The sequence below is a fragment of the Penicillium soppii genome (assembly GCF_028829465.1).
Source record: "Penicillium soppii strain IBT 18220 chromosome Unknown utg000006l, whole genome shotgun sequence".
NCBI lineage: Eukaryota > Fungi > Ascomycota > Eurotiomycetes > Eurotiales > Aspergillaceae > Penicillium > Penicillium soppii.
The window spans coordinates 2,808,400-2,836,043 of NW_026643236.1; the positions used below are offsets into that span (position 1 = coordinate 2,808,400).

The 27,644-nt window shown below is 48.4% G+C and overlaps 12 protein-coding genes across 12 annotated transcripts; 6 read left to right on the forward strand and 6 right to left on the reverse strand.

Annotated features, from left to right (window-relative positions):
- Window positions 1-1,112: 1,112 nt before the first annotated feature.
- N7529_008433 (uncharacterized protein) lies at window positions 1,113-1,529 on the forward strand (the record flags this gene model as incomplete). Its single annotated transcript, XM_057243960.1, has 1 exon — window positions 1,113-1,529. The coding sequence occupies one exon, from the start codon at window positions 1,113-1,115 to the stop codon at window positions 1,527-1,529; it is 417 nt and encodes a 138-aa protein (XP_057095498.1).
- A 92-nt stretch (window positions 1,530-1,621) lies between these two features.
- On the forward strand, window positions 1,622-2,005 carry N7529_008434 (uncharacterized protein; the record flags this gene model as incomplete). The annotated part of the gene is made up of 1 exon (XM_057243961.1): window positions 1,622-2,005. One exon carries the CDS (start codon window positions 1,622-1,624, stop codon window positions 2,003-2,005), a length of 384 nt encoding a protein of 127 aa, XP_057095499.1.
- Window positions 2,006-2,066: 61 nt separating this feature from the next.
- On the forward strand, window positions 2,067-2,456 carry N7529_008435 (uncharacterized protein; the record flags this gene model as incomplete). Its single annotated transcript, XM_057243962.1, has 1 exon — window positions 2,067-2,456. One exon carries the CDS (start codon window positions 2,067-2,069, stop codon window positions 2,454-2,456), a length of 390 nt encoding a protein of 129 aa, XP_057095500.1.
- A 307-nt stretch (window positions 2,457-2,763) lies between these two features.
- N7529_008436 (uncharacterized protein) lies at window positions 2,764-7,570 on the reverse strand (the record flags this gene model as incomplete). The annotated part of the gene is given in 8 exon segments (XM_057243963.1): window positions 2,764-4,761; window positions 4,835-5,212; window positions 5,290-5,316; window positions 5,370-5,456; window positions 6,249-6,256; window positions 6,268-6,682; window positions 6,738-7,112; window positions 7,502-7,570. The coding sequence occupies 8 exon segments, from the start codon at window positions 7,568-7,570 to the stop codon at window positions 2,764-2,766; spliced, it is 3,357 nt and encodes a 1,118-aa protein (XP_057095501.1).
- Window positions 7,571-8,823: 1,253 nt separating this feature from the next.
- Window positions 8,824-9,945, reverse strand: N7529_008437 (cytochrome b5 reductase family protein; the record flags this gene model as incomplete). Its single annotated transcript, XM_057243964.1, has 4 exons — window positions 8,824-9,392; window positions 9,444-9,521; window positions 9,577-9,844; window positions 9,901-9,945. 4 exons carry the CDS (start codon window positions 9,943-9,945, stop codon window positions 8,824-8,826), a joined length of 960 nt encoding a protein of 319 aa, XP_057095502.1.
- A 780-nt stretch (window positions 9,946-10,725) lies between these two features.
- Window positions 10,726-11,385, reverse strand: N7529_008438 (60S ribosomal protein eL20; the record flags this gene model as incomplete). The annotated part of the gene is made up of 3 exons (XM_057243965.1): window positions 10,726-10,884; window positions 10,947-11,123; window positions 11,182-11,385. 3 exons carry the CDS (start codon window positions 11,383-11,385, stop codon window positions 10,726-10,728), a joined length of 540 nt encoding a protein of 179 aa, XP_057095503.1.
- Window positions 11,386-12,461: 1,076 nt separating this feature from the next.
- csn12 lies at window positions 12,462-14,037 on the forward strand (the record flags this gene model as incomplete). Its single annotated transcript, XM_057243966.1, has 5 exons — window positions 12,462-13,103; window positions 13,154-13,306; window positions 13,365-13,426; window positions 13,475-13,895; window positions 13,951-14,037. The coding sequence occupies 5 exons, from the start codon at window positions 12,462-12,464 to the stop codon at window positions 14,035-14,037; spliced, it is 1,365 nt and encodes a 454-aa protein (XP_057095504.1).
- Window positions 14,038-14,598: 561 nt separating this feature from the next.
- Window positions 14,599-15,749, reverse strand: N7529_008440 (uncharacterized protein; the record flags this gene model as incomplete). The annotated part of the gene is made up of 4 exons (XM_057243967.1): window positions 14,599-14,655; window positions 14,710-14,983; window positions 15,042-15,431; window positions 15,541-15,749. The coding sequence occupies 4 exons, from the start codon at window positions 15,747-15,749 to the stop codon at window positions 14,599-14,601; spliced, it is 930 nt and encodes a 309-aa protein (XP_057095505.1).
- Window positions 15,750-16,438: 689 nt separating this feature from the next.
- N7529_008441 (ubiquitin-protein ligase RMD5) lies at window positions 16,439-18,156 on the reverse strand (the record flags this gene model as incomplete). The annotated part of the gene is made up of 4 exons (XM_057243968.1): window positions 16,439-16,657; window positions 16,713-17,492; window positions 17,554-17,996; window positions 18,120-18,156. 4 exons carry the CDS (start codon window positions 18,154-18,156, stop codon window positions 16,439-16,441), a joined length of 1,479 nt encoding a protein of 492 aa, XP_057095506.1.
- A 2,502-nt stretch (window positions 18,157-20,658) lies between these two features.
- On the forward strand, window positions 20,659-21,597 carry N7529_008442 (Frag1/DRAM/Sfk1 family protein; the record flags this gene model as incomplete). The annotated part of the gene is made up of 5 exons (XM_057243969.1): window positions 20,659-20,713; window positions 20,770-20,851; window positions 20,915-21,157; window positions 21,205-21,410; window positions 21,467-21,597. 5 exons carry the CDS (start codon window positions 20,659-20,661, stop codon window positions 21,595-21,597), a joined length of 717 nt encoding a protein of 238 aa, XP_057095507.1.
- A 2,162-nt stretch (window positions 21,598-23,759) lies between these two features.
- Window positions 23,760-24,475, reverse strand: N7529_008443 (uncharacterized protein; the record flags this gene model as incomplete). Its single annotated transcript, XM_057243970.1, has 2 exons — window positions 23,760-23,815; window positions 23,977-24,475. The coding sequence occupies 2 exons, from the start codon at window positions 24,473-24,475 to the stop codon at window positions 23,760-23,762; spliced, it is 555 nt and encodes a 184-aa protein (XP_057095508.1).
- A 595-nt stretch (window positions 24,476-25,070) lies between these two features.
- N7529_008444 (putative Sin3 complex subunit (Stb2)) lies at window positions 25,071-27,638 on the forward strand (the record flags this gene model as incomplete). Its single annotated transcript, XM_057243971.1, has 1 exon — window positions 25,071-27,638. The coding sequence occupies one exon, from the start codon at window positions 25,071-25,073 to the stop codon at window positions 27,636-27,638; it is 2,568 nt and encodes an 855-aa protein (XP_057095509.1).
- Between the last annotated feature and the right edge of the window lie 6 nt (window positions 27,639-27,644).

The window sequence follows — 27,644 nt, forward strand, 5'->3', positions numbered from 1 at the left end:
TAGTTGGAACTCTTACTGTCTACTTTGCTGTTTGCAATCGGCGGGCGTCGAGAGGGAGCAAGTTTATTGAAGACTTGCCAGGCTTCAAGTATACACTGTGATAAATCCTCGCCGGTACGCGAACCCGGTCTCATCAAGGTTATAAAAGTCATCGGGGTCGATCCCAAATTGAAGGACAGTCTCTTTGACTATATTAAACCACTCTCCGATAAAGTTCGAGTCTTCCCATTTCACACGCTCGTAATTATACCGTTTCGAGAATCGGGAGGAAAGAAGAGGGTACCGTTTCATAAAGTTATATACCCATTTCTCGCCAGCCGAAGTACCGGGGTGCTAATTAATGGACGCGTTTTGGTAGGGCGGCCTACTTGAGTAGTTGGCCGAGATTACTAGTTAGACACTTACGAAGGTGCATAGGGGCCAATTATAATCCCTTATATCTCTTCTTCACCTCTTCTTTGCCTCTGTGTATATCTCTTTTTATACCTCCTTGGGCATCGTCTCTGTTATAGTAATTCAAGTGTTTTGATTTTCTGCAGAATTTAATCAGGGGTCTTCAGGCAGCAATCTTAGAAATAATACAATCCGACCCTTGGTCGCTATGGACCTTCGCAATGCACTCGAAGCCCTAAGTCGGCCGCCAAACATGCCAACCACGGATCTCTCTGCAGTTTTCTATTTCAGTACAAAGAGAACAAAGAGACTAAACAATTGTATTTAAAGATATCGAGCACCGAAATTTAGACAAAGAAGTAGTCGCGCACGATGTCATTGTATACTTCTTTCTTCCTTCCTTCAGTCTTTTAATTATTGCAGATAAAGAGAACAATGATTACAACAGTAACATCCTGCTTTCCTTTCTTCACTAACTCTTTGTCTTCAGTGGGATTTACAAATCGAACAAGACATAAATAGTCCACAATCCCTTGATCTTTTCGAGTTTTTCATCAACGCAATCTCACAGTACTTCACACGTCTGCAACATCCAGCCGATCTACTCGAATCAGTCTTTCCAGCTTCGATTACTACACTCCAAATCAAGTAAGTGATCCCACTTCCATTCCCTTCTTCTCCTGCCCTCAAAGAGTTGTCAAACTCCCCAACCCATCAAAATGACTGCCGCCGAAAAGAAGATGTTCCAAGGAACGCGTGCCATTCTGAACTATCGACGCGAACGTGACCTTCTCGTCTCCCAAATCAAGTCCTACATCAGCACTCTTAGAGCCAAGCCCGAGGGCAACTACCTGGCCGAAATTACCCTGAACATCCAAAGCCTGGCCATGCAAGCCAACAAGGTCAAGTGGGCCTCCGAAACCCTCGCCGTCGACGCAAAGGACATGAACTACGTGACCTCCAAGGAAGCCAACTTCTTCTCCCACACCATCCCCCGGCGCTGCAACAGCCTAGGCACGGAGTCCATCAAAATTTACAAACTCCTCCTCACCCACCAAACCAAACCACTCGTGAATATCGAGCATGAACTCGCCATCGACCTGGAAACAATTCTGACTAACTTGGGTTTCAATTAGACTCCCAACCTCAAACCCAAACCCAGCTCAGCTCAGCCAGCCCTAGGTACGTCCCCATCGATTCCATTAACATTTTCTAGACCACATTCACAATGGCCCATCTGAGCTCAAACCTAATCTCCAAATTTCGCGAAGCCCGCGGCAACCTCGTCACCCTCATAGACCAGCAAGCCGTCTTCCTCCGTCTCGACATCAACTCTCGCAACTACGTCATCCCCTGCCTCCGCGGCCAAATTCCCCAATATCTCGACATCGTCGAGACCATCTCGAAGAAAATGGCCGTCGACAGCCGCCACCATCCCTACGTCCTGGTCCACCAAAAAGATTTCTACAGCGTGACAGTGCCGATGCACTGCGCCGCGCTGAAGGGCCAGTGCGCCCATCTCGCGAACAGATTGCGCGACAACAACTGCACCGATATTCCCATCGCTGTTGCAAAGCAACTTGACGACCTCATTGCTAACCTTCCCTTCTGATAGGCCCCGTTTCCCCCGGGTTATATTTTCGTATTACTCCGTTTCGTATCACTCCGTCCCAATGTCTCGCCTTGGTTACGCCACTCATTCCAACTCCGTCACTCGCTTCAAGGAAGAGCGCGCTGCATTCATCTCCAACTTGGAGGCGAACGCTAATACTCTTAGGGATCACCCTCATGCCGCTGGGGAGGTTGCTGATAGCTTGTACGGGCTCGTTGACCAGGTTCGTCGTATCAAGGTTGCGGCTGTGGCTATGGATGCTATACGGTCTGATCCGTATGTAAGGGCGAAGCCGTATGCATTCTATAGCCACGAGGTGCCTTTGATGTGTAAGGATGTTGTGGCTAGTTTGCTCCATTGGGCTGATATTCTCGTTAACACTGATGGGCGGCGAACGGATGACATTGTTGTTCAAAGTATTAGGCAGATGTTGGTTTCCTTGCGTTTTTGAAGAGATAGAATATAACACAATGCTTGCCTTGTTGAAAATCATTCCCTAGTACGTAATATCGTTGTAAATCTTGGATTATGTAGAGATCAAGGTGGAAAGAAATAAGGGAAAGAAAAATGGTCGCTTTCGTATGGAATATAGAAACCTATATGCAGAAACGAAACCAAACCAAAACTCAAGCTCGCTATCAACTAACTCCGAAGAGCGATGAGGTATATAGGTGGGATCGTAAAACGTCAAGAAGGAAAATGCTAGGGGACATGCTCAAAGAAAGGAGAAAAACAACCACACTCCACAGACCAAACATCTAGAAGATATAGTAAGCCTGTGTCAACGGTAACTCAGAAGCCGGCTCAGCATCACAGAGCATTCCATCCGCCTCAACGGTATAACTCTCCGGATCAACCTTCATCTTCGGCATAGTGTCATTGAACTTCATATCCTTCTTCCCAACCGAGCGACAATTCTTCACCGGCTCAATCCTCTTCTTCAATCCATAGCTCTGCACGATCCCGGCATCAATAGAAGCCTGCGAAACAAACATGATAGACGTCTGCGGGAGACGCGCGGCAAACATCGGCCGCACAATCATCGGCTCAACGGTTGGAATCGACGCGTTGGGATCTCCCATCTCCGCAACGGCAATCATGCCACTCTTCAGCACGCGAACGGGCTTCGTGCCGAACGTCGCCGCGTTCCACATCACCAGATCGGCGACCTTGCCTACCTCAACAGATCCAATCACGTGCGCCATGCCCTGCGCCAGAGCTGGGTTAATTGTGTACTTGCTGATATACCGCTTGACGCGGAAGTTGTCGGCATTCGTGTTGGCATCTGTGCCGAGCGGCCCGCGCTGGTCTTTGTTCTTGTGTGCTGTGTGCCAGGTGCGAAGGATGACTTCGCCGCATCGGCCCATGGCTTGGGAATCTGAGGACATCATACTGATGGCGCCCAGGTCATGGAGGACGTCCTCTGCGGCGATGGTTTCTGCGCGGATGCGCGATTCGGCGAAGGCAACATCCTCGGGGATGTTCTTGGACAGGTGGTGACAGACCATTAGCATGTCGAGGTGTTCGTCGAGGGTGTTGAGGGTGAAGGGACGGGTTGGGTTTGTGCTGCTGGGGAGGACGTTGGGGTGTTCGACGACGGAGATAATGTCAGGGGCGTGACCGCCGCCTGCTCCTTCGGTGTGGTATGTGTGGATGGTACGGCCTTTGAAAGCGTCGATGGTTTGTTCGACAAAGCCTGATTCGTTGAGTGTGTCTGTATGGATCATGCACTGAACATCGTACTCGTCGCAGACTTCGAGGCAGTTGTCGATCGCTGCGGGGGTAGAGCCCCAGTCTTCATGGAGCTTGAGACCGGCTGCTCCGGCGAGGATCTGCTCTTCGATGCTCTTCCTTCCGCAGTCGTTGCCCTTGCCTGTGATTCCGATGTTGATCGGTAGACTGTCGCATGCCTGCATCATCTGACGCAAGTGGTTCGGTCCCGGTGTACATGTTGTTGCATTGGAACCAGTACTTGGGCCAGTGCCACCGCCGAGGAAAGTAGTGATTCCCGAGGCCAGGGCCTCATCCACCTGCTGGGGGCAGATCAAGTGGATGTGGGTGTCAATACCACCAGCGGTGACAATCTTGTTCTCACCAGCAATGACATCTGTAGACGCACCCACCACCAGATCCGGATGCACGCCATCCATGACATCCGGGTTTCCAGCTTTACCAATACCAGCAATCAAGCCATCCTTGATACCAATATCAGCCTTGTAAATACCAGTCCAATCGATAATTAGAGCATTCGTGATAACCGTATCAACACACTCAGCATGACCCCTCCCAGAAGCCTGCCCCATGCCCTCACGCAGCGTCTTGCCACCACCAAAAGCACACTCATCACCGTAATTCGTCATATCCTTCTCAACCTCCACCCACAAATTCGTCAACCCCAGTCGTACACGATCACCCGTCGTAGGGCCAAACATACGCGAATACGCCTCGCGCTCCATCGAAAATCCAGCAATAAGCGCACTATCCGCCTGCGGCTCTGGCACATGCGCAAAGCCCGCAGTTTGCAACTTAGTCACTATCTCATCGGCACGACTGAAGTCGACGGGCCCATTCGCCAGCCAATTTCCACCGCGGATTACGCGGTGTCCGCCGATCTCGACAAGCGTCACGGTCTTTGTGTCTCCAGGCTCGAATCGAATCGATGTACCAGCTGGGATATCCAGTCGGAAACCGTAGGACCGGACGCGGTCGAAGTGCAGCTGCGGGTTTGTCTCGATGAAATGATAATGCGATCCGACCTGGATTCGGTACAATTAGCTGTGATGTCCGGTTTTATGTACTAATTTGCACATGCGCATTGGCATTGCATACCTGAATCGGCCGATCACCTTTGCTCATGACCTTGAGCTTGATGCGCCTGCGCCCAGAGCTCAATTCAACACGAGCGTGCTTGGCGGAAATAACCGCGCCGGGCATTTTCTCAGGCATAAAGTCACTAGGGTCTGGGTCTGGGAAAGCCTCCCGTGCGGGAACGGGTAGGAAACTTCCATACAGGGCACGCTCGAGATCACCTTCGTCGCTACTGATGGGGTGGTGCACGGTGACGAGGTAAGTTCCGGAGATGAAGGTGCCTTCGACTTGTAGCTCGACGAGAGTTGCTAGGACAGAGGGGAGGACATGGCGACGGCCGAGCATTGTTTTACCAATGGACATGAGATCGGCCACGGAGTAGTGGCCATCGCGGATGAGCTAGGAGGGGTTAGTTTGGGTCCTTCAATTTGCATTCAATTTGGTCGGGGGATAGTCAGTTGGGGACTGGGACATACCTCGTGAAGCACTGATGATATCAGGGCCTGTTTGATGGTTAGCGTATATTGCAATATCCTACGTCTCACTCCATACATACCACAGCTTCTGCATGGTTGAGCCGCACTCCACGTGCAAGACGACGTTGTGCCAAGAACCCAAGGTGGGCGATAGTGAGCTTGTCAAGCTACCAGGATTGTATTAGTTTTGTTGTATAACTGCCGTGTACATCCCCGCGACTTACCTCCTTCGGAACAAGCTGCATGGCACAGGTGGAGCCCGGACCTAGCAGTTCTTGGCGTACAGGGTAAATACAGTAGATATTAGATACTGTACTCTATGGGAGATCCGATGATCTATGAACGCAAGACAAAGAAGAAACAAAAGGTGTCAAGATGCAAGAAGTGCCTTAAAAAAAGGAATGTGGGGATGCGCTATATTTCAAGTGCCGTTTTCCGCTTTGATAAGGCCGTCATCAGTGATAGGCCGATTGGGTCGGGGATCGGGAGTCGGCGGTGTTTAGTCAAGCTGTTGCTAATTGCTTCGCTTATTTGATTTAGTTGATTTAGTTGATTTAGTTGATTTAGTTCATTTGGTCGGTCTGTTTAGTCTAATTTGTCTAGTTAGGCTAATTAGTCTGGCTCAGTCTACTTATGCAACTATATGACTATAAGCACGAGACTTTCGCTGTGGGAAAAAAAAAGGTTGGACCCGCACCTTATATCCTCATAGATTAGATGGATGACCGTTTAGCCCTCTACATTCAACTATATCTTAAACTATTATACTATTCTATTACTTCACTTTACTTTACTCTAACTACAACTACAATTATACACACTGATCACTTCATTTTGCTCAACTCAATCATCATTTTACTAACAATAGCTAAGTACAAGTTATTTTCCCCCAAACGCCTACCCGAATAGGGTTACACATCCAGCAACCCATCTGACAAGCAAATCAGAAAATCGCCGACACTTAAGCCTCACTCTTACGCTTCTTGGTGGCTCGGCTGCGCTTCTCAGCAGGAGTCTTGGCCACGGAAACAGGCTCAGGAACGATGGCAGCCTTACGACCCCGCTTAACAGGCGACTTGGCTGGAGTCTCAACTTCCTTAGCCTTGGTATCACTGCGACGGGCCTTCTTAGCGCTGCTACGGGGAGGGGTCTTTTCCTTCACAGGAGGGGAAGGAGACTCTTCCTCTTCTTCTTCGTCAGAAGAGCTAGAAGAATCAGTCTCTTCAGCGGCCTCAACACCTGCGAAACCTTGCTGAAGTTGGCTGGCAGCGGGGTCCTCGTGATCATCCTCGCCCTTGGCGTTGTCGACCTTGGGGGCCTGGCCAGTGGCCTTGTAGACAGCCATGGCCTCCTTGTATTCATTGTAGTTGCTGGCGTACAGCTCCTTCCAGACCTGGAGGTGTTATGTTAGCATTGCGATGACATGTCAAGTTGATAGTAATACATACCTCCTTCTGGGCGGGGTCCATCGACTGCCAGCGGCGGGTACCCTCATCAGCGACCTCCTTGGGGCGTGCATCGCCACCGAGATCCTCAGCGATCTTGCTGCGGTTGTGCTGCATGTATAGGAAGTAGGGTGTCAGGGCACGCTTGGGGGCGTTGGGGTCGGCAGGAGCACGCTTGCGCTTCTTGGGGCCACCGGCATCAGACCTAGCGGCGGGGCTGGCAGCGCGCAGGGTGAAGTTGTTGCCCATGAAGCCGGAAGGGCCAACGGGAAGCTCAAGGACAGCATCGCCGGTCTCAGTGATGGTCTTAACGTGCTGGACGTAGGCCTTGCCCAGGTCGGCGATGTAGGACTGGACCTCCATCAGGCGCATGACGATCTAGAATATATATTTAGCGCGGTGGTGGTTAAATAGGTCATATCGGTATGTATAGTCATTGCGCGTATGAAGGAGAGGGTGGAGAGGATGGAGCAGGGACAACAAGAGGGTGCAGCTAACGCGTAACTTGGCCAAAAGTACGCGCTGTGCCACAATTGTGTCCTAGAGCTGAGTGGGGGATTTTCATGATATGTGAAGCTTGTCCATATTATGGGAAAGTAAATAAAAGCCCAAAACAAGCTTCAAAAGGTTGGTAGATGTATGTTTTGGTGAATGCGACGCGTATCGCGCAGAGAAAACGATGGCGCACAAGAGGATAACAGGAAAAAAAAGAACCGGAACAAACAAAATTGAAAATCAAAAGGTCAAGATAGTAAAATTAAACATACCAAGTCGCCAGCGCGGCGGAGATCTTCCTTGTTGACCTCAATGGTCGGGTTTTCTTCTTGGGGAGCCATTGTGTTGCCGAAAGGGGTGCTGAAGAAAGGAAAATTTTGCTTTGGAAAGGCGAGACGGGGGGGCCGGAGGGGGGCCCACTAAATAGCCAAAGGGTGTACCCCCGAACACCTGAGCATTATTGTCGCTGCTTTAGGCTTAGACTCTCTATTTCGGGCCTCTGCTCAGTGCCTGTCTCATGACTCCCGGTAACTTCTAAGCTGTACATCTTTGAGACTCTATCATTTTTTTGTCTACCTTCATTTTAGTTAAAATATTTCTAAGTCTACATCTATCGATTCTTTGATACTAAATTTTATGATAATAAATATGCAATACGTAATCGGTTGCTTCGTGGATGACGGGCTCTTAGGAGCCTCCCCTCTCCGGGAGGTAGAAGGTGACCATATATATTAAAGCCCTTGACTAACATATGGTGATATGTACCATTTTGGTTGTGGGTATTCTACAATTTCCATTGAAATACACATTTACCCTGTTATGGATATATTCACAGCCCTATTTCTATTCTATCTTGGTGGGCTGGTGCGGTCTGGTGCGGGCGCTGCCCCCCGCCGAAACCCCAACTTTAGGGTCGCCCAGAGCCCTGAGGGGTAGAGGGGCTTGGTTGTGCACAATGTATCAAGCTTGTAGTACGAACGCCGACTCTTACTTTTTGATATTCCAAATCATTCAATGTCTCGTTCTTCTTTCTCTCCGTAGTTATTTGGTTACTTTCATCGTTTTTCATTGTCTTATTTTGTACTCACGCTACATAGACATCGGAATAGTACACGTGCGTTTTATATAGCACGTTCCCGAGGTTCCATCGTTTGCTTTATAACATTTGTTCTAAAGTTAGGGCATTTCTCTTGAACTCGTTCCAAACTTTCATACTAATTATTAATAGGTTGTTTAATACCTTTTAATTGGGTTGGATGGTTGACCCTGGCATTCTTAACCGGCCGGTCCAAATATATATATTCCAAGGTTGCCACTTATAACTATTTGACCACCTGGGCATCACATGTATACAAATAACCATCAGCATGATCTTCATATCCACAAAGCCGAACCTTTCTCGTAAACTCTCTTGCTTTTTACTGCAAACCAGTGCGTATACATCGGTATCTGGGGGTATCTAGGTAGACATATTGGATTCTTTGAGATGATGACTCGCAAATACTAACCGAAAGGCAGCAACATGCATAAACAAGATGCATCAATTCACATGGGTATATAACCACATTGGTAAAAAGCTCTTTAATGTACATATCTAGAACTTGAAGACTTGCTCCTTGGAGTAGCCCAGATCGGCCAGGATACCAGTGAGCTCACCCTGGTCCTTGGGGCTGACCTTGGGACCAGAGATAGCCTTGTACATGGGAGGGGGGCCACAGACGAAGAGCTTGATGTTGCCCTCCTTAGGCTCGGGGAGGACAGTCTTCAAGAGCTCCTTAGTAATGAATCCCTTGCCACCGGTCCACTCCGCAGGGGGCTTGTCGAGGACGTAGAAAGCACGGAAGCGCTGGGGGTAAGTGTTCTCGAGATCCTGGAGCTCCTTCTTCAGAAGGATATCCTCCTCGGTGACGTTACCGAAGACCAGAGTGACCTTAGTCTTGTCTTCAGGGTTCTTGAAGATCTCACGGGCGAGCTGGTACATGGGGGTGATACCGGTGCCACCGGCGATCAATGCGATGTGATCGTGCTTGTTGGCATCCCAGGGGTACTTGACAAGAGGACCCTTAAAGGACAGGCGCTGGTCGACGGCCATTGAGTGCAAGTGCTGAGACATGGGACCGTTGGGGTAGGCCTTGACGACAAGCTCAAGGTAACCGGGGATTTCTGGAAAATGTCAGCATTTAGTCCTCAGTCTTAAATCAAGGGCTTTTTTACCCTCATCACTGGTGGGGGTGTAGGGACGTAGGATATTCTTCTCAGCACCCTCGGGCTTGAAGCGGGTCAACAGAGCAGCTTTATATCACATTAGTGGTCTATTGACAATCTAGATACCAGGGAAAATACCCACAGGCAACGGGAATACCAGAGACAGCCTCCTTGTCATCGTACTCGAAGCGAAGACGCTTAGTGTTAGCGCTCAGAACCTCGATGTTGGCCAGCTTAAGGTCAACCCAGTCCTCGCCGTTGAAGACCTTGGGACGGTCCTTGGGCTCAGCAACAGCGCTGTTAGTGTAGCGGTATAAACCAGCGGTGAGACCGGCGAGACCAACGCCAACATAGATGGGGGTCAAGTTGGACTTCTTGGGAGCGGCCTCCGCAGAGTACTTGCGGAAACTCTAATTGGAATGGCGATTTAGTTGCAATCTGAGGTTTAAAAATAAATTGAACTTACCTGCTTCAGAGGCTGTGCGCAACGGAATGATTGACGAGCGAACATGATTGCAATGGGGGAAGAGAAGGGGTAGGAAGTGGAAGAGAAGAAATCGGAATATGCGAAAGCGGACAGCTCCCGACCCGATTTCGCATGACGCAATATTACCAATGGTTCAGGGACATTTCTCAGCGTTGGCCCATGCATTCGGATTTACGGCAATCAGATATTACATTTGAGACAATTTATACAATATTGTTGACACGAGCAACAAGTGTTGAGTTACGATGATCGAATTAAAAAGGAAAAACTGACATATGCCTGAGTTCCAAGGCATCAATATTTAATCTCGACGCAGAAACCTCGTGATTTGAGTACTAATGGCAGTTGTATTATTTGGGATTTGAATATTGAAACAACCGAGATAATACCAGAGATAATTTTCATTGACCATAATGCATACAAAATTGATGTAGACGACATGATATAAGAGACCAGTGAATGAATCATGGAATCTAGATGCGTAGAGGAAGGACCTGGGGGACAAGTCGTGGAAATTGCCAGTTCTTGTGTTCGTATAACACGAAGGGTACGCCCACGCAGCACAATGTAAGTATTACTCTGCAAAAGCCATGTGCAAGCCTGTCTACTGAGAAAACTGCATGATTCAAGAAACCCGATGATTTTTTCAAAATAACCTAGAGATGCCACCATACGGGACTAGAGACATCCAACCATCTCGCCCGGGAAGGGCAGTGGTTTCCACGCGACCATCTTTCACGCATGCTATGGCCATAAACAGTCATTCATCCACACACTCCATATCCAAAACCCAGAACATCACATTTAAGCAAAGGTAGAGGGGCGGGAGTGAGCGAAGATCTTCTTGCCGACCTTGCCACCGGCGCGGTGGGGCAGAGGGAACTTGAGATCCTTCTGGAGGAGCTGCTTGATGTAGGGGCGGCGGATGGAGTCGTTGTTCTCGATCTCAACAACCTTCAGGATCTGCATGGAAAACAACAATTAGATTTGCGCAGGTGAAATCGAAACTGAGCGGGATGACATACGTGGATGGAGCCGAAACGGGAACGGTGACGGGCAGCCATGTCCTGGTAGAGGGCCTCAACAGCGTCGCTGCGGGACATCTCACGGAACTCCTTGTACATGTTGTGGGTGCCGGAGCGGGAGTCGTAGCGGATCCAGATACCGAAGTTCTTGACCTTGAGGGCACGCTTCTCGTGAATCTAGACGAAAACAAATCAATACTATTCGATTGGCCCTCGGTGTCAAATCTTGACATACCACGTTGAGGGTGACGATCTCGCCGTTGGCCTTCTTCAGCTTGCGGAGCTGGGACATGAAGTACCAGAAGCGCGACTTGGCCACAACAGTGTTGGGCGCAAAGATGCGCATGCGGTACAGCTTGGGCGTGGGGTTAGCCTCGTTGGGCAGGTGACGCCCGATGACCTGGTACTCAGTAAGACGCCCTGGGAATCCGTCAGTCATGGTTCCTAGATGATATTCGATTGCTCCAGGGTTTCAATCCGAGACGTTGAACGGTGCGCGATATCGGTTGGCGAGAATCCATGGACACTAGGGGTGGTTTGTGGAGATTGAAAAATTCGAGATTCGGCCATGCGTGGCTTTGACCGACAGCATTGTGCGTTCCTCCATGTGAATGATTTTGATCGAAGTTGATTTCCTTTTGCATCCTCCTGTTGCTGTAACTGCAAGGTCGATATCTTGTCTCTTGTCTTTTGCGTCTCTGAATTTCTCCAACCGTATGCGCGCACCGTTGTCTCGAAAATAATTCTGGGATATCGGGAAAGAAATAGAAGTCACTCACCCATCTGGAAGAATTGTATGTTAGTATAATCTCCGAGAAAATAAGTTGAAGGTACTCACTGTGATTGTCGCTGTGGTGGTTGAGTCGTTAGTTTTGCCGTCCGTCAAAGCGAAAATGAAATGTGAGCCTGTGGATTTCCTTTGCTGCTCACGTAAGACTTTCTCACGTGAGAGGGTTACTTGCCCTAAGCGAGTGGAAATGTGGCTGGTGACACCTATGAGGCGGCAAGTCTGTGGCGCAGTTGGATCTTTAAGCCTCGGGATTTTTTCCTTCATCTTAACTATTGTTGTAGCAAATCTACTTATTGTTGTAGCAAATTTACTCCGTCGCTAAGACATTCTCTAGAACCTATTTTCATCTAGCAACAGTATCGTTTAATATATAATATGTTCACGCTTAGTTTCATAATTGTTTCTATTGATCTTGTTTAATAGTTCTAATTTACATCAATATAAATTGATCAATGCTCTATCGCTATGTAAAGGTGAAGGAGGCCATGCAGGGCTACAGTACCATTTTACATCTCAACGTATGGTGGTCAAATTGCGCCACAAAATTACAGCCACAATCACCAGCCACAATTCCCGTGCCTACCCCACATGTGTTCTCCAAAAGTAGCCCATAGCTTTCTTGCCTTTGTTGGTCCGGAGAGTGATATCGCGATCTTACTCCACCTTGATTGCTCTTATATTTCCTACCCTCAGTCCCATCGCCTCTAGCTCGGGATCCTCCCAAAATGAGTTCACTTGCGACCGCATTTAAAACCGCTTACACCAAGGGATCTGGCTCGGATCTAGCTGCCGTGCTCACTCCAATCGCGCCGCCTGAAGATCCAAACCGACTGCGCTCATTCTACCAACTCTCCAACGCCGCATCCGTCTCACTCGATCTTCCTTATGCGCTATTTCATGGCAAGAGCCCTAAATTACCCAAGGCTGAACAGAGTGCCTGGGTGGACATATTTGTTGTTTATTGGGAGGCTGTAGGCGAAATCCTCAAGTGCGAGAATGGTGATCCGAGTGCCAGTGTCGTCGCGGTTTTCAATGCATGGAAGAAGGTTTCCAATGCACTTATCAGAGGTTACTCGGGATCTTGCGGTCTTCCTGCTTGGACGCTTCCATGCTTGTACACAGTTGGAAAATACTTGCGAACCTTTGCGATAAATGCCGATGTTGAAGCGGCTTCACTAGGCTCGGCTAGATTTGGGTTCCAAGATGATATCTCGGTCGATGTTGAGAAGAATGCCAACTTGGAGGAATCTGCTCGGATTGTCAACCGGATGTTCACCCTTTGCCTTAGCGACAGAGCCGCCCTCGAAGAGTCCCGCAAGTGGGGGATCTACAACATGACCAACCTTCTATTCAAGATTTACTTCAAGGTAAAAGTTTTCAACCTCATGTCACCTGAAATGATATTAACGTCATTTAGATCAATTCTGTCGGTCTTACCAAAAACCTTCTTCGTGCCATCAAAGCCTCAGCGGCTGATCTGCCCCCTCCCGAGGCCTTCCCCAAATCTCACATCGTCACTTTCAAATACTATGTTGGTGTCATCCACTTTTTGGATGAGAACTATGCAGAGGTAACATACGAGACCAGATCAAATGATGGACTATCAGGACTGATACGTTGCAACACAGGCAGAAGAACATCTAACATGGGCCTGGAAAATGTGCCACCGCAACGCGACCAAGAACCGAGAGTCAGTAGTTCTACAACTACAGATGGACACCGGCTAATTCAAATACAGGCTGATTCTCACTTACCTTATTCCATGCCGCCTGGTCACCACCCATATGCTCCCTAGCAAGAGGCTTCTTGCACAGTTCCCACGTCTTGAAGGGCTTTTCCGGCCTCTTTCGAGCTGCATCCGCAAAGGAGACTTAGCTGGATTTGATCAGGCCATGTCCGCTGGCGAGGAGGAGTTCGTCAAGAGACGCATTTACCTGCCGTTAGAACGCGGCCGTGATATCGCCTTGCGAAATTTGTTCCGGAAGGTTTTCCTTGCTGGTGGCTTCGAAGAGCCGAAGGACGGCCAGGCACCTAGTCGGCGAACACGTGTTCATGTTAATGAATTCGCGGCTGCGCTCCGCGTCGGCACCCCTACAAGCGGCCGATCCCGAGTTGATATCGATGAGGTGGAATGCTTATTGGCTAACCTCATCTATAAGGTAAGATTGGACAAAAGCGGGAACGAAGGTTAACACTGACATATGGCTTTTCCAGGGACTCATGAAAGGATACATCGCACGCGATCGAGGCATCATCGTTCTGAGCAAAGGTGGCAATGTATTCCCGGGTACAGGTGTTTAATGGAAGATCTCAGATACAGCGCAACGTCATCTATGTGCAATTGCTCTTGCTCGACAAATGTGGACAACATTCATCCCGACCCAAGCACTCCAATAATCGTCAGGGCAGTATAAAACTCATACCATGGTTAAAATGCATCCACAAGCTGGAATGGCTGACCAGGCACATCAACAAGGCTCAACCTTGGAAGAGGCCGACCCTGATATGACATGTACTCCCAACTAGCAACATGGCCCCGGAAGATTGCACACTTCGAAGACAAGACCAAGTTAAATTTTTCTACCCCGCTCGTACCTGCTCAATGCATGGAACATATAGAACATAAGAAGCTAGGGGATAGCTCCTATCATTACGAATTGACGAATCATTACTTCCAAAAGGCATAAGATCAACTTTAACCATACATACTTTCAATTATATAGATATTGTGACATATTGACACAGAAACATAGTAGTACACGGGTATAATAAAAACTCAACCAGCAGCAAGATAAATGAACCAGGGAAACCCAATTCAGCACATAAAACACAACTTACTAAACCCATCTCACTTGCAGTAAACTAACAGCGAGTAGTAGAAACCGAACTACTGACCGACTCACCAGGAACATAGTCATCCTATGAAAATCAGCAAATCCCTCCATTTAAAAACAAACAAACTCGTGAACTCACCATATGATTACACATCGCAACAAAAAGATCAAAAAAGAGCTTGCCGCCTCTCTCCATCTCAGCCTGCATAGTCCCACTCCGCATAAAAGTCGACCTCGACCTCACAATCAGCGCAAGATAATGCGCCCGCAGCTTCGACTCCGTATCAGGCGTGTTGGCATACGCATACCGCGCACTAGCCAGTATAGTATTACACTGAATACCGGTATGCAGGCCCTGTTTGCGCAGCGCCAGGCGCTGCAGATGAGGCAGGTTATATTTCTGCGCGGCGCAGCTTGGAGAGCGTCAGCACCAAGTCAAAACGACAGGAGATGAACAAAACAAGGACTTACTAGATAGCCGTATCGCGCAGAATCACACCCCCAACGGCGTGGTGGAACACCGTCGCTGTGGCTTGGCTTAGTTCGCCTTCTGTTTCGCCTCTGGCGTCTTCGAGCTCCCATGTTTGTTTGCGGGTGTTGTGGCGGAGGCGGGGGTAGTAGTCGCCTTTGTAGAGGTACTCGAGGACGCAGGAGAGGACCTCGGGTTGTTCGTCTGGGAGGTCGAAGCGCTTGCCTGGGGATTGAAGGGGTGGGCGGGGTCTTGGAGCTGTTGGGCTGGGTGTTTGGGAGGCGCAGACTGAGGCGAAGAAAGGGGATGTTGTGAGAATTGCTTCGTGGGCCGCGAAAAGGCGCTTTTCTGGGCCTACGCGGAGCATTACGATTGGGGAGCTGCTGGGGGAGCTGTGGGGTTGTCAGCTGGTTTCTTTTGTGGTGGATTTAATGTATGCCGACAGCTGGGTTGGAGTGCTTTAGATTTGGGGATTGGATTGCTTCATTGCATTAGACTTACGTTACGTCTGGAGGTTTGTCGAATTTGCGACGCTGCTCCGTTCGTGTCTTACCAATAGAGCCGGAACCGGAGCCCGAGCTTGAGGATCCTTGTTCGCGCTCTCGATCTTTTCTGTCGCGCGGAATTCTGCGAGACTGGGGAGTGAAAGCTGAAGCCTTCGAAGCGCGATACTTGAGCGGCATGGGAGTTTCTGGCGTTCGTTTAGACATCTTGCTATAAGGAACTGAACAACTAGGAGATGTAGTCAGTAGAAGAACAACTTTGGACTCAGGGGTTGAGACTATTTATCAAGCTCAATTACAAGTCACATACAATTTCAGCTGTCATGCAGGGTATGAGACATGGAGCAAACAGATTTTATACAGATGATCCGCCACCGGATAGCTCCAATTAGGTACCACAGCAGCGATCAGCTCTGTCAAAGACGCGTCACAACAAGTTTCGGACGCGTAAAGTGGTTTTTGTGTCGCCAAATCGGCGCGGAGTCACGGGGCGGGCCTCGCGGAAACCAATCAGAGGCTGCGATTGACGCAAAGGAAATTGCAAGTGCTTCTTTGGGAAGTGGATTGCCGTGGAGTCCCGAGGGAACAGGGGCAATTCGATATTTTCCATTGTATTTTTGTTTACATGAGACAAGCTATACACCTGGGCAATATCGTAGAATGGTTGATTGATATAGCTAACTACGGAGTACTCCGTAACTACCTAAGCAATGACTAGGATTTATGCAATTGTCATGGATTCAAAAGTACGACTTAAGTACAAATTGAATGGACCGTAGGACCCCCGAACGCCGACGCTAAACGCCCAAAGACAAAGAACTCCTGAGTTCCCCCGTCCTTGCCATGAAATAAAACAAAGATATATGGGAGCAGACGTAGTATCCGACCTAGCAAGGTTACAGAAACACTTTCCGGGCGTCCTTAGGATGACTCTCACTGGGACAGTACGGGCATTTGAATCTGTTACCCTTGCCCAGTCGCTTCAAGGATTCTTCCGCAATGACATGGCCACAGGGCATCATCATGGGTGGGTTTTCATCAGTCGCCTGCTCCTTAGATACTGGGCAGACAAAGATTGAATGGAAGAGATATTGAGGTGGAAGGGAAATTTCGACCTGGTAAAGTTCTTCGTTAGCATTTCTTTCGCTACTCATAATGATGTTTTCTTACCGGAAGCTCGTTCTCAGACGTCCACTCTGTCCGCTTCGCCTTCATGATAGTCTGTAGCTTCAACAGCGTTGGAAGTGCAATTGCGCCCGCCGTCGCAGCAATGTACAAAGGCGAGTCCGCTGATAGACCCAGCAACGAACAAAACTCGCGAGTAAAGAATGTTGCCACGTCGTCCCAGGCAGATGTATTGTTGAAAAGAGATGCGTAGGGTGAACCGCCGAGGTTGGGGGAGTATGCCATCGCACCTACAAGCTGCTGAACCTCGCGCAGATACCGGGGCACAAAGACGTGGAACTCTCGTCGTGCATATTCCAGAGCGCCCAACCAGCCGCTTGCCGTTCCTTGGTTGCTCGCACCGCCATGGTATAGCCATACATACTGTAATCGACATAATTCAAATTCGAGATTGCTGCCTCGGGCTTCCAGCGCCTCGCGGTTCTCCCTTGACCATTCGATGGCAGGTAGTAGATTTCTGTTTTCTTGTAGCTGTTGTAGGATGTAGTACATAGAGGCAAATTGATTTCGGACCTCTGCTGACGGGACTTCGTTCGGATCGAGTAGGCTGTTTGGTGGTTTGCTGGGCTCCTTTGTCGCTTGATGAACTGGGATCGTTTTCTTTGGCTCGGCGCTTTTTTGTTCGGATATCTCATCAAGGAAGGCGGATGCCACGCTGAACTGTCCTTCGCGAAGGAGATGCATGGCGATGGCCCGGTTGATTAGGGTTTCTTGCGAGGAGAGAGCATCGTGTTCGGTAGTAGGAAGCGGTCGATCTTTGAAAAGCTATTTCATATGTTAGGTCGGATTTCATTGGGGCCTTGGAACGAATGGATGTCGCATGTACCTTATCTAAAGACTTGGTGTATTTGTTCAGACCACTGTGAGTGTCCTTCAAGCTGTCGTTGATTGAGTCAAAGGACGATTTGACTGGGGTTTGGAGCTTCGCTAAGGTGACAGATGCAGAGGTTGGATCTATCGGGTAACCAATGTCGTCAGCGAAGCACAGAGCGGGGATGTCTATAGAGTACCGACCAGCAGCGATAGCATCGCGGGCAGATTGTAATAGATCGATAGTAGACTGGACATTCTTAATTCCCTGCGATCCTTTGGTCTTTTTGACGATTCGGTCATGTTCTCGCTGTACAGCTTCCATGACGGATTTGCTTCGGGGAACGGGAATCCTAGGTGCGGAGATGATCAATTTACCGCACCTCACGGACTTGGTGCCATGTGGAGAACTTTTGAGATAAGAGCTCTTTATCTCACAACTTGGGATGAAAGGTGAAACTTGGAATGAAACCGTTTTTGCGAAGTAAGGAAATATTGGAAATTATGTCTGAGAATAATGAGCGAGTCATCTGGGAAACAAGCTGTTCCCGACGATCACCGTGACCATTTTCACCACGTGACGTGACGTCCCCTCCTCCAGGACTATGATGACATCCATGTTAAGATGTGTGGTGAATATGTACAGGAAAAGTGTTAAAGGAGCTGCAATAATAACTATACAAAGGTAAAGTAAAAATTTGTAATGAAAAATGCGAACATTTCAATCGAGGGGGTACCAAAAGCCCTCGCATTTGATTCAATATTTTGGCCTCAGGCCAGAAGAGACATGGATGAGTCATCGTGAGTCACCGCCCGGGCGCTCGTCCCCGACCTTTTCGCTTACGTCGCCCTAAACCCCCATCCGGTATAAATAAGTCGGCCGGCTCCCAGCCTTTCCTCCTCTTTTTCTTTTCTTCTTCATCCTAGTGCACGGGTTTTACACGCATCAGTGAGGAGACATCCGAGATCGTGTTTTTGCTAGTTGAAAACTACCAAATTGACTACTCCTGTTGGTCTTCGGAACGGCAGGGAATTTTTTGAAAAACAATGCCTCAATCGTCCTTGGCTTTCGGTCATCGAGATTGTCTACTGTATCATGATGGAAGATCACCTCATCCTCATGTGCCGTATTGCGTCTTTTCACTATTTGTTACCCTTGATGGTGGCTCTTGGAGAAGGGACATAGCCACTCACGCGTCGTAAAATTGACCAAATATTCTGAATAACGTATAGAGTAAACAGATGAAACCGACCATAACGCTGTTTACAATGGCCAACAACCACGGAACAATCTGTCCCCCGTGTGGAGTGCAGCATTGTTGCTGGCCGATCGTGTACGCAGGTATTGCTCCATATCACATCGTGTCCTGCGCGATATCAATAATCCCTTGCTTGCTGCCGATCCTTCTTCCCCTAGCCTGAATTGAAATAAGCTGTTTTGATGCGATCAACAAACGAGAGCCTTAGCACTACATCTTATTTCTGATCTCTCTCTCTCCCGGCTCCTGTCTCAAATATTCCATCGTTTGAACGTATTCGTATCCCTAGCTCTCAACACTTGCCCCACTGTTACTTTACCCTACACGCGACAGGATTTGGAGAATGTTTCAGGCTGTGATTCGACTGGCTTTGATTGACATTGACTGACTTTGCTCTGAAAAAACACTTCCCTTGAAGCAAAAAAACTGCGCCAAAAAATGTGGCCTGGCTAAAGTGACCAGTGGGATCACCTGCATTTCACTAACAACAAATGTGATGGGTGGTCTCCAAATCTCGCCGCAACCCCTACATAGAGCCGGCGCTAGTGGATTATAGCCCGTTGATAGTCCGCAGCCATCCTATCAATAAGCCTCATACCCTTATTTTGATGGAGCTCCAATTTCGGGGGACAAAATTTTCATGTCATGAAATTACACCTCAATACACATATCTTTATCCTTCACTGACTGCACTGACTGAAACATTTCAATATACACCTCCGACGCCTGCACCCCTATCTAACTGTGAGAACTACAGGTCATTATTCTATGATCCAACAGCATTTGCCCGACCAACAAGATCAATTTGAGCAGAGCACCGTCTATCGAAGTTTAACACACCAGAACGGTGAAAAACAACATCCTTTTTCCCCGTGGACACGTCCACAACTCGGCCTCCAGGGCCCCTTGACATTCCTCGCACGTGCTCATGCTCGTCAACAATATTGAATCAATATTGAACACTATCTGAGTCTCACCATCTATTACCGCACTGTTCACTATCAGATCACAAATTGCGGTCGCAGTAATGTGAGCTATACAACAACTAACTATACAGTGTCCTTCTATCCAGCTCTATCTCGAATTCGGTACTGGCGAGATGGTCACGCGACACAAACTCTTCCAAGACGGTAACTAGGTACATCACAACGAAGAATGCGCCCCGATTTTCAATGCAATATTGGTATGATATGGTTGGATGTATGGGAGAGCCAGAGTACCATTGGTCATAACCCTACTGCAGGCAGGGAATCGATGAGAACATATTGTTCATGTGGAGATCGTATTCACCTCCACGGGGTATGGTCAATGGTATTCTGTCTCTTCCATATGGTCAATCATCTCCCCAGTCCCGCCCCCGCTGAGGGTGCGTTATCAAATGCACGCGTATTATGGTCACAGAACCGGTTCTCGAATCACTTGTGGATAGATGTCGATCAGCAGTCAGATTTTTCTTCTAATAATAGAAATATCAAAGCGAGCACTCCGTACGGAGTAGTAGTATCAACAATGCATCAAGGTTCAGTAATAAAATAAACAAAAGAGCCTTTGTAAGTTTCAATCAATAAATGCCAATCTATCGATATGTAGGTATCTTTCATGTACGAAACGCGTGTCTTTTACACGAAACGCTCGAGGGGCTGTAATTCCTCAATAGACCCACATACCATAACCATCGTCATAGGGGAAGAGTAAGGATCGACAGGCACCTTTCACACCTAAATCTCAACGAAAGGATCATTTCTCCTTGACAACTGTTCAAAGAGATGAGGCTGGTATCCAACTTCACCAGCCCACCCTCTTTTGCTCCTTCATCATAACAGAGTATGCCCATTCCACCTCTCACTCCCTAACTATACACGATGCTGTCGCACCCTTCCTGGGTCTTTCCGACCGTAGCGGCCTCAACCTGGCTAGGTGAGATTCTTGATAATCTACGGTCGCAGGATATCATCATTTAACATGAGATTTAGCTATGCTGCTGGCTATGTTGGGCCACTGGACAATGATCGGTGAACCGCGATATGGCCTCATGAAACCCGGCCAAAATATACCGTGAGCACTTCAATATCCACGTTGAACAACTTTTGCCAAGCCCCAACTAACAGGCTCGAACAGATTCATTTCAGATATCGGAGCTCAAGAACTCAAGCCTTTGTTCATGATCGGATGCATCACAACAGTCATCCTCCTCAACCTCTCTTTCTATCAATTTGTCCAAAACAAGGGATATATCAGCAAGATTTGCACGCACGGATCATTCCTGTTCACAATCATTGGAAGCATAGGCCTGATCATGCTGTCTGTACTCGATAATATCGCCCATCATTTCATGCACGATGTCTGTGTAACAATATTCATGTTAGTACCCTTCGCCAAGCTTCGATATGCATTACTGACAGTTTCAGTGTGGGGTACCTCGTCAGTGCAGCCCTGATGTGTCTGGATTATATCTATCTTGGCATAGCACATGCTCTTCGCGAGCCAATGCTTATGACAAGTCTTGTCATCAAAATATCGTTCATTGTCATCGAACTCACTCTCATTATCGTCTTCCGGATCACGGAACACACCCACTACAACCACAACAATATGGCGGCAACTCTTGAATGGGGTATGTATCTCTGATCTTCATATAGAAACGGGAATTTCTTGCTAATCCTCTGCTAGTCATCGCCTTTGTCTTCACCGGCTATATTCTCTCTTTAATCGTTGACCAATTACCCTCCTCTCAAAGGAACCTTCACAACCCTAAGGGTTATCAACAACTCGAAATGGCTACAAGTATGAGCTTGCCTTAACTTGATTTGACCTTATATAGATGCGCTTTGCGGGACTTAGAGCATTGTTTCGGTTGGTGAATTCTCCAAAATGTATATATATATATTTCCACTTGTGAACGAATACCAGGACTTCAACTTTTCATTTCGTGCTTTTGGACTTTTATTATATATGCTAATGTTCGAAATTTCACCCCTTTCAAAATTACTATAATTACATATGTCGTTAAATTTTTTCATGGATAAATTTAGTTTGGTGCGGGATGAGATGATTGGCGCTGCGCAGCCCTGGAGGTGGCTGTTCAGCCACCCGCAACCTACTGCTTTCTGTTGCTTATTATTTCGCTTGAACGGGTCGGACTGTATGAAACAGAGCTCAGGACCACAAACCCAGCATTTTGGCGAGACTGTACTTAAGTAGCCAGCGAGGGTGGGGATTCCTTCTATATCCATCTTACGCCTGGGCAGGAGCCATCAATATCAGAGGAGTTCCTGGTTGAAATATGGCAGTAGTATCATTGCCGCACTCCAGGGCTCTCTCAGAGCTTTCTGGTCCAAATTACTGTTAATTTCTGTCGCAACAAAACCGGCATTTGGAACATTAAGTCGGTGGATCATGCTTCATACCTAGGTATGAATGGACTATCTGCCACTTACTCAAGATGCGCTTTTTTGTCTGGAAGAAATGATACTGGCTGCAACCTAGGATTAGTCCAAAGCACGGATGTGGGAAGTGACAAGAGACATGGAAATATGTTTGTTTGGATTGGCAGCCACACAGATTCACTCTTTATGACAAAAAGCTCGTTGATTTTTAATTTTAAGATAATCCCGTTAAGAACTAGCAAATCGATTCTGCCTCTAGCCATCAATGTTCAATGGTTATTTTAGACCCTGCAGATAAGACCTCTGCTACAACAAATTTTGAACCGAGACGATACCGTCACCTCACCAGAAAACGAAGCTCTCTAACTTGAGACCTTAATGACCGTTTATCAGCAACCCCGACTGATGACAAGATAGTACTATATACGGTGATGGGACGCCATAAATGATAGGGAGTATCATTCGGGGGAGCATCTACTTGCATCGAAGATGCTACAAAGCCTAATGTCCTCGACAAATTAGCTGTTCATGTCCTCTATTGTTTATCAAATGATCTGTTTGTGAGAAGTGAAAACAGGAGATCAATAGTGACCGTCACGTTGAATTTGATCCCTAGCTTCCCGTGGGACAAATATTATCTCGAAAGGACATTGCAACTGCATACCAATTTATCTTTGATGCCCTCGAGCCGGAGACGATGAGCCCTCGGATTCGAGGAAACACGGCAATATCTATACATCTCTGCCAACTACCAAGACTTGTTCCAGTTAAGTTTTGACAGAACCACTGAGTTACACGAAATTTTCTTCCAGGTCTCGCATTTGAGGTTGATTCTTTAACACAGTCTTTGGGTGCAGATGGCATCTTGGAGGCCATGTTCGAAGACCGTCTTTCTTCCAAGAGACCATGTTATTAGAACCTTGTTATTGGACCCTTGTCTGCGGTGACATCACATTAAGAGGAGTAAGTAACTTCGACATGCAGAAAGATATGTATATCATGTTATTCTTGTGCAAGTTCCGCTTAATCAGGACAGACTAGTGGACATAGCCTGTTAAAACCCCAGTTCTTCTTCCCTTTTAGGATTCGGAGACCGATGAATAACGCCCAACTTAGATATAACAGCAATTAGTCCCGAGGGTATTCCTTGGCTCTCTCAATACGCCGAGAATTAGGCGACAGAGTTCCAGCAATAAGATGGTGTCCTACAATGCACAGGGCTGAAGCTGTGGGGAGGCGTACGTATGCATCCGACTCACAGCCCTAACGCCAAGCCCGGCGGCGGAAAGCCGATCAGCTATTATTGCGTCGAATTCGTATGCCCCGCGATAAACTCAGAAGTGCCAATATTGAGCTGCAAAGCTTGGCTATTGATGTTGGCTTTGCAACCCAATTGATGATTTGCAAAATCCAGCTTCACCAGTACCCAGGTAGAAGTGTCCACGCGTATCATAAAGACATTATGGCGGCATCAATCGACTCATAATTGCGAGTTCGATCTCAGGTCTGGTTACGTCCTCCACCATCGATCGAAAAAACAAGTGGCGGAAACACTTGGTTCCAATGATAGGCCTCCACTACTCCACCCTTTGCTTCGGGAAGTCGTAAGTGATGACATTATCCCAATCTAAGACTAGACTCAGTCCATAGCACCCCAGTACCATTCACTAGGTAGTTGCGTATCCCAAATAGTGACGCCACTCCAGCCTTTATAAAGGGTGCCCTGAGACCACTTCTTCTCTCCAGAATATACTTAACCTCACTCCATTTCATACTTTGACCTCACAAACTCACATCTTACCACCTCTTCACATCTCTTATCCATCAACCATGGGTCTCTTCCACCATCATCACGATAAGCAGCATGAGAACCACGGCCACCAGGGCCCTCCCCAGGGTAACCAGGGCGGCCCTGGCGGTCCTGGCGGCCCCGGCTTCGGCGGTCCCCAAGGCGGTCCCCCCCAACATGGTGGCCAAGGCGGTCCCGGATTCGGCGGTCCTGGCGGCCAGCAAGGATTCGGTGGCCCTCAGGGCGGCCCTGGCGGACACCAGGGTGGTCCTGGAGGCTTTGGCGGTCCCGGTGGTCACCAAGGCGGTGGTCACCAGGGCGGACCAGGAGGACACGGCGGACCTGGTGGACCTCAGGGCGGAGTATGTACACCTCAAAGGAGTTGAATGTCCATTTCGCTAACAGTTTATATAGCACGGCGGTTGGTAAACAGCTCAAGGGCTGAGCTGATTGAAGACGAATATACCTGAGTTTTGGATAATATTTTTGGATTGGTAGCATCATATCATGATAAAGTGTCTTTGAGAGACAACATTAGTTTGAGAATATGAATCTGGTCTGCCATCTCGCTGAGCGAGGCTTGTGGTTGCCTTTGAATTGGTTCTCTGCTCAATACCATTAGTCGCCGTAAGGCATCAGCATTCAGCTTATCGACCCAAAATAACTGTAGACTGATCCGAGTTTTGATATTATATTTAGACATTGAGCAAAGAAAAGGAGACGTTGTTCACGAGTTGCTATGAGTTAATGATAACATATTGTTGGTGCCTGAAGATAATCTCACCGCCCGTCCTCGGTGACGTCGCCGCTTCTGCACAACACCGGGGGCTAACGTTTTACAATGTGTTGCATTGGATGCACTAGCTTGCAAACTTGCCTTCTTCTATTTGTTCCGGGCTCATAATATGCCTCAGGATCTGTCACTGGGATATGTCACAATTGTCCCCACCTGACCAAGAGTGCAGGAGGATCGAAGGCAGCTCGGCACTTCCCTCGCATCTGAAGCTTAGAACCAGTGTCCTGGTTCAGGAGTGAATGTATAGCTGCTACACTATTTTTGTTGCTTTGAAAAACAAAACCATTCACAAAACCAGCCATCATGCAGACAAGCGCCCAGAGCGTGCCGGTTGACCGCACCGACTTCGTTCCCACGCCGGAGGGCGTCAAGAGAAGCCCCGCCTCCCACACGCAAGGAAGCGACTGTTCTCCACAGCAAGGCCATCAACGACTTGTATTCACCGACCCAGTTGCCCTCCGATACCTCGAAGAAGACCCTTCGACCGACGTGCTCGACCGACGCGCCACACTGCAGGGCTATGAGATCTACATTGTTGAACAATGGGCTTGTTCTCGTGTACATCCGACATTTGTCATCTCAACATACACCGGTGATCTATCACATACAGTGATTGTGGGGGTTTTAAGTGTCCCAACGAATGAGAGTACATGGTCACCACGACTGCGAATGTATTTCGATGCTATGAAGCAATACCACGCTAAAAAGAAGGAAACACCACTGGGGGTCGTCATGGTTACAGACCTGGGCTCATTCCCATCCGCCTTGAGTGTGATTCCCGTTCCCGGAGGAGATATCAAGAAACATAGACAGGACTTCATCGTGAATGAAAACTTGAAGAGGCTCGGGTGCGCTGGTCGTGCGGGTCTAAAGCTTCAGCCGCCAACTCCTGCTACCAAAGCGAAGTTTCACCAACTCTATCGAACCAGCGAGAGGGTTTTACTATACGACGCAGTCATGGAACTTGTCAAACAGTGCCAGATCGCTTTGATGGTCTTTGACAAGCTAGCTCCGGAATATGTCGATGGCTTGCTATGTGATGTCACCGAGGCCGCAATCAGTGACTGGTGGACAGATATCGGGACAGACCTGTACAATATTGAACCAAGCGACAGTGGTTTAGGACCCACAACTGTGGCTGCATTGCTGGGCACGTTGCTTGGAGCTCGAAACCGACTGCACGCGTACGGTGCCCCAGTGGGGAAAGATGCATTTGACTTCCACAATTTGAAAAGAGGAATCGGGGGATTCCAAAAATCTCAAAAAATAAGGCGCTCGCGGAGACTTGACCGACATACTTTGGATCGTTTACATCGCGCTACGGCCAAAGCTGCGAATTCAGAAGGTTGGACCGATGCAGTAAAGTCCACCATGGCGGAACTTAGTGGACAGGGTGGTGAGATGGTCATGGGGATGGTTCGCGGGCGTGACAAAGGTGGCATTGCCGATATTGAAACGCTTGATCTCGATACTTTCGTACAGTGCTGCAATGGCGAGAGGGCAAAGTGGCTTTGGCTTGGCAAACATCGCAAGAGTGGCTATGAAGATGAGTTCACACGCGGTACTGGATCCGATATGATGTTCACCACCGACGAACAAGGTGGATATGTCTGGACGAGTCGCAAGAAACCACATTCAACAGAGGATTTGCACCCTGAACGATCCAGCCTGGCCCTTGATCGTTCATGGAAGATGCCCGATTCATCAGTCGCCGAAGAAAAAGATCATCGCAGAAAGGGCGTTAGTGGTCGAGTTTCAGATGCTCGTGCAGGATTGGGGCGTTTCAAGGATGCGGTTGGACTCCAAGGCCTTCGCTCTCATCACCATCATCATTCACGAGAAAGCTCGGAATTGACACATGACGCTGCTTACCGTCCGTCTATCGACAGTGATAATGAGGCACCGCTCGCGAAAACGCGGACTGACTCTGGCTTCCGATCAGAAACCAAAACTTCAAACGATATCGACGAGCCTATCGAGGAGGAGGAAGAGGGAAAGGAAGAGAAATCTACGCAACTTTCCCCCATTGCCGACTCTGGCGAGGTCAAAGCACCTGTAATTCATATTGAGACAGCACCATCTGAAGATGAGCTTGAACCAACACAGCCTGATCAATTCCTTGCGCAACATCCTGACATGATCGACGAAGAGTCTGACATGGAACGTGTCATGTCTCGGTCGACGGCAGCATCAACAGACCGCGATCGTGGTGGCTCAATCAGTGGATTAGCTACCATGGCCCTGCGGCGACCGCAAAGCTGCGAAGATTTCCAAAACATTGAACGTGAGATCGAAAGACGAGACAACTACTGCGCGCGACATTTGTCATTTAGCACAGTTGAAGAAGTTGTACTAAACTGGGAGCCTGCAGGCGGGAAACCCATCATCAACGACACTAACAATCTTGAAGAAGCCATCGCTCTGGAAGACATTCTTGCATCCGAAGGGCGAATTTTCAGTTCGCGGATCCTCGAGTTGAGCGAGCACACTGCACCTTGGGTTGAGCGGCAAGTGGATTCCGTGGACGGCCTCAACCAAGTCCTCTACGACCGGCACGAAGAGATCAACTCAGTTTATCTGGACCGATTCGCAGACTATCAGCGCCTGCGGGAACGATCTAGCGATATTCTTTTGGATGAAAACCACCACCTCGCTGATGGAGTCAAACGTGTTGAGTTGCTGGGCGCAAAATTGGATTACGAACTACACGTCCTCGAATCTAAAGTTGAGGACATGGAAGCCGGCCTGAGCGACTTCGACCGTCACATTGTAAATGTCGAGACGAGAATCAAAGCGCTGGTCAAAGGCGAGGAACAGCACGACACTTCATGGACAGCATGGATAGCCCGGTCGATGGGCTTCTCGACATAATGTTTG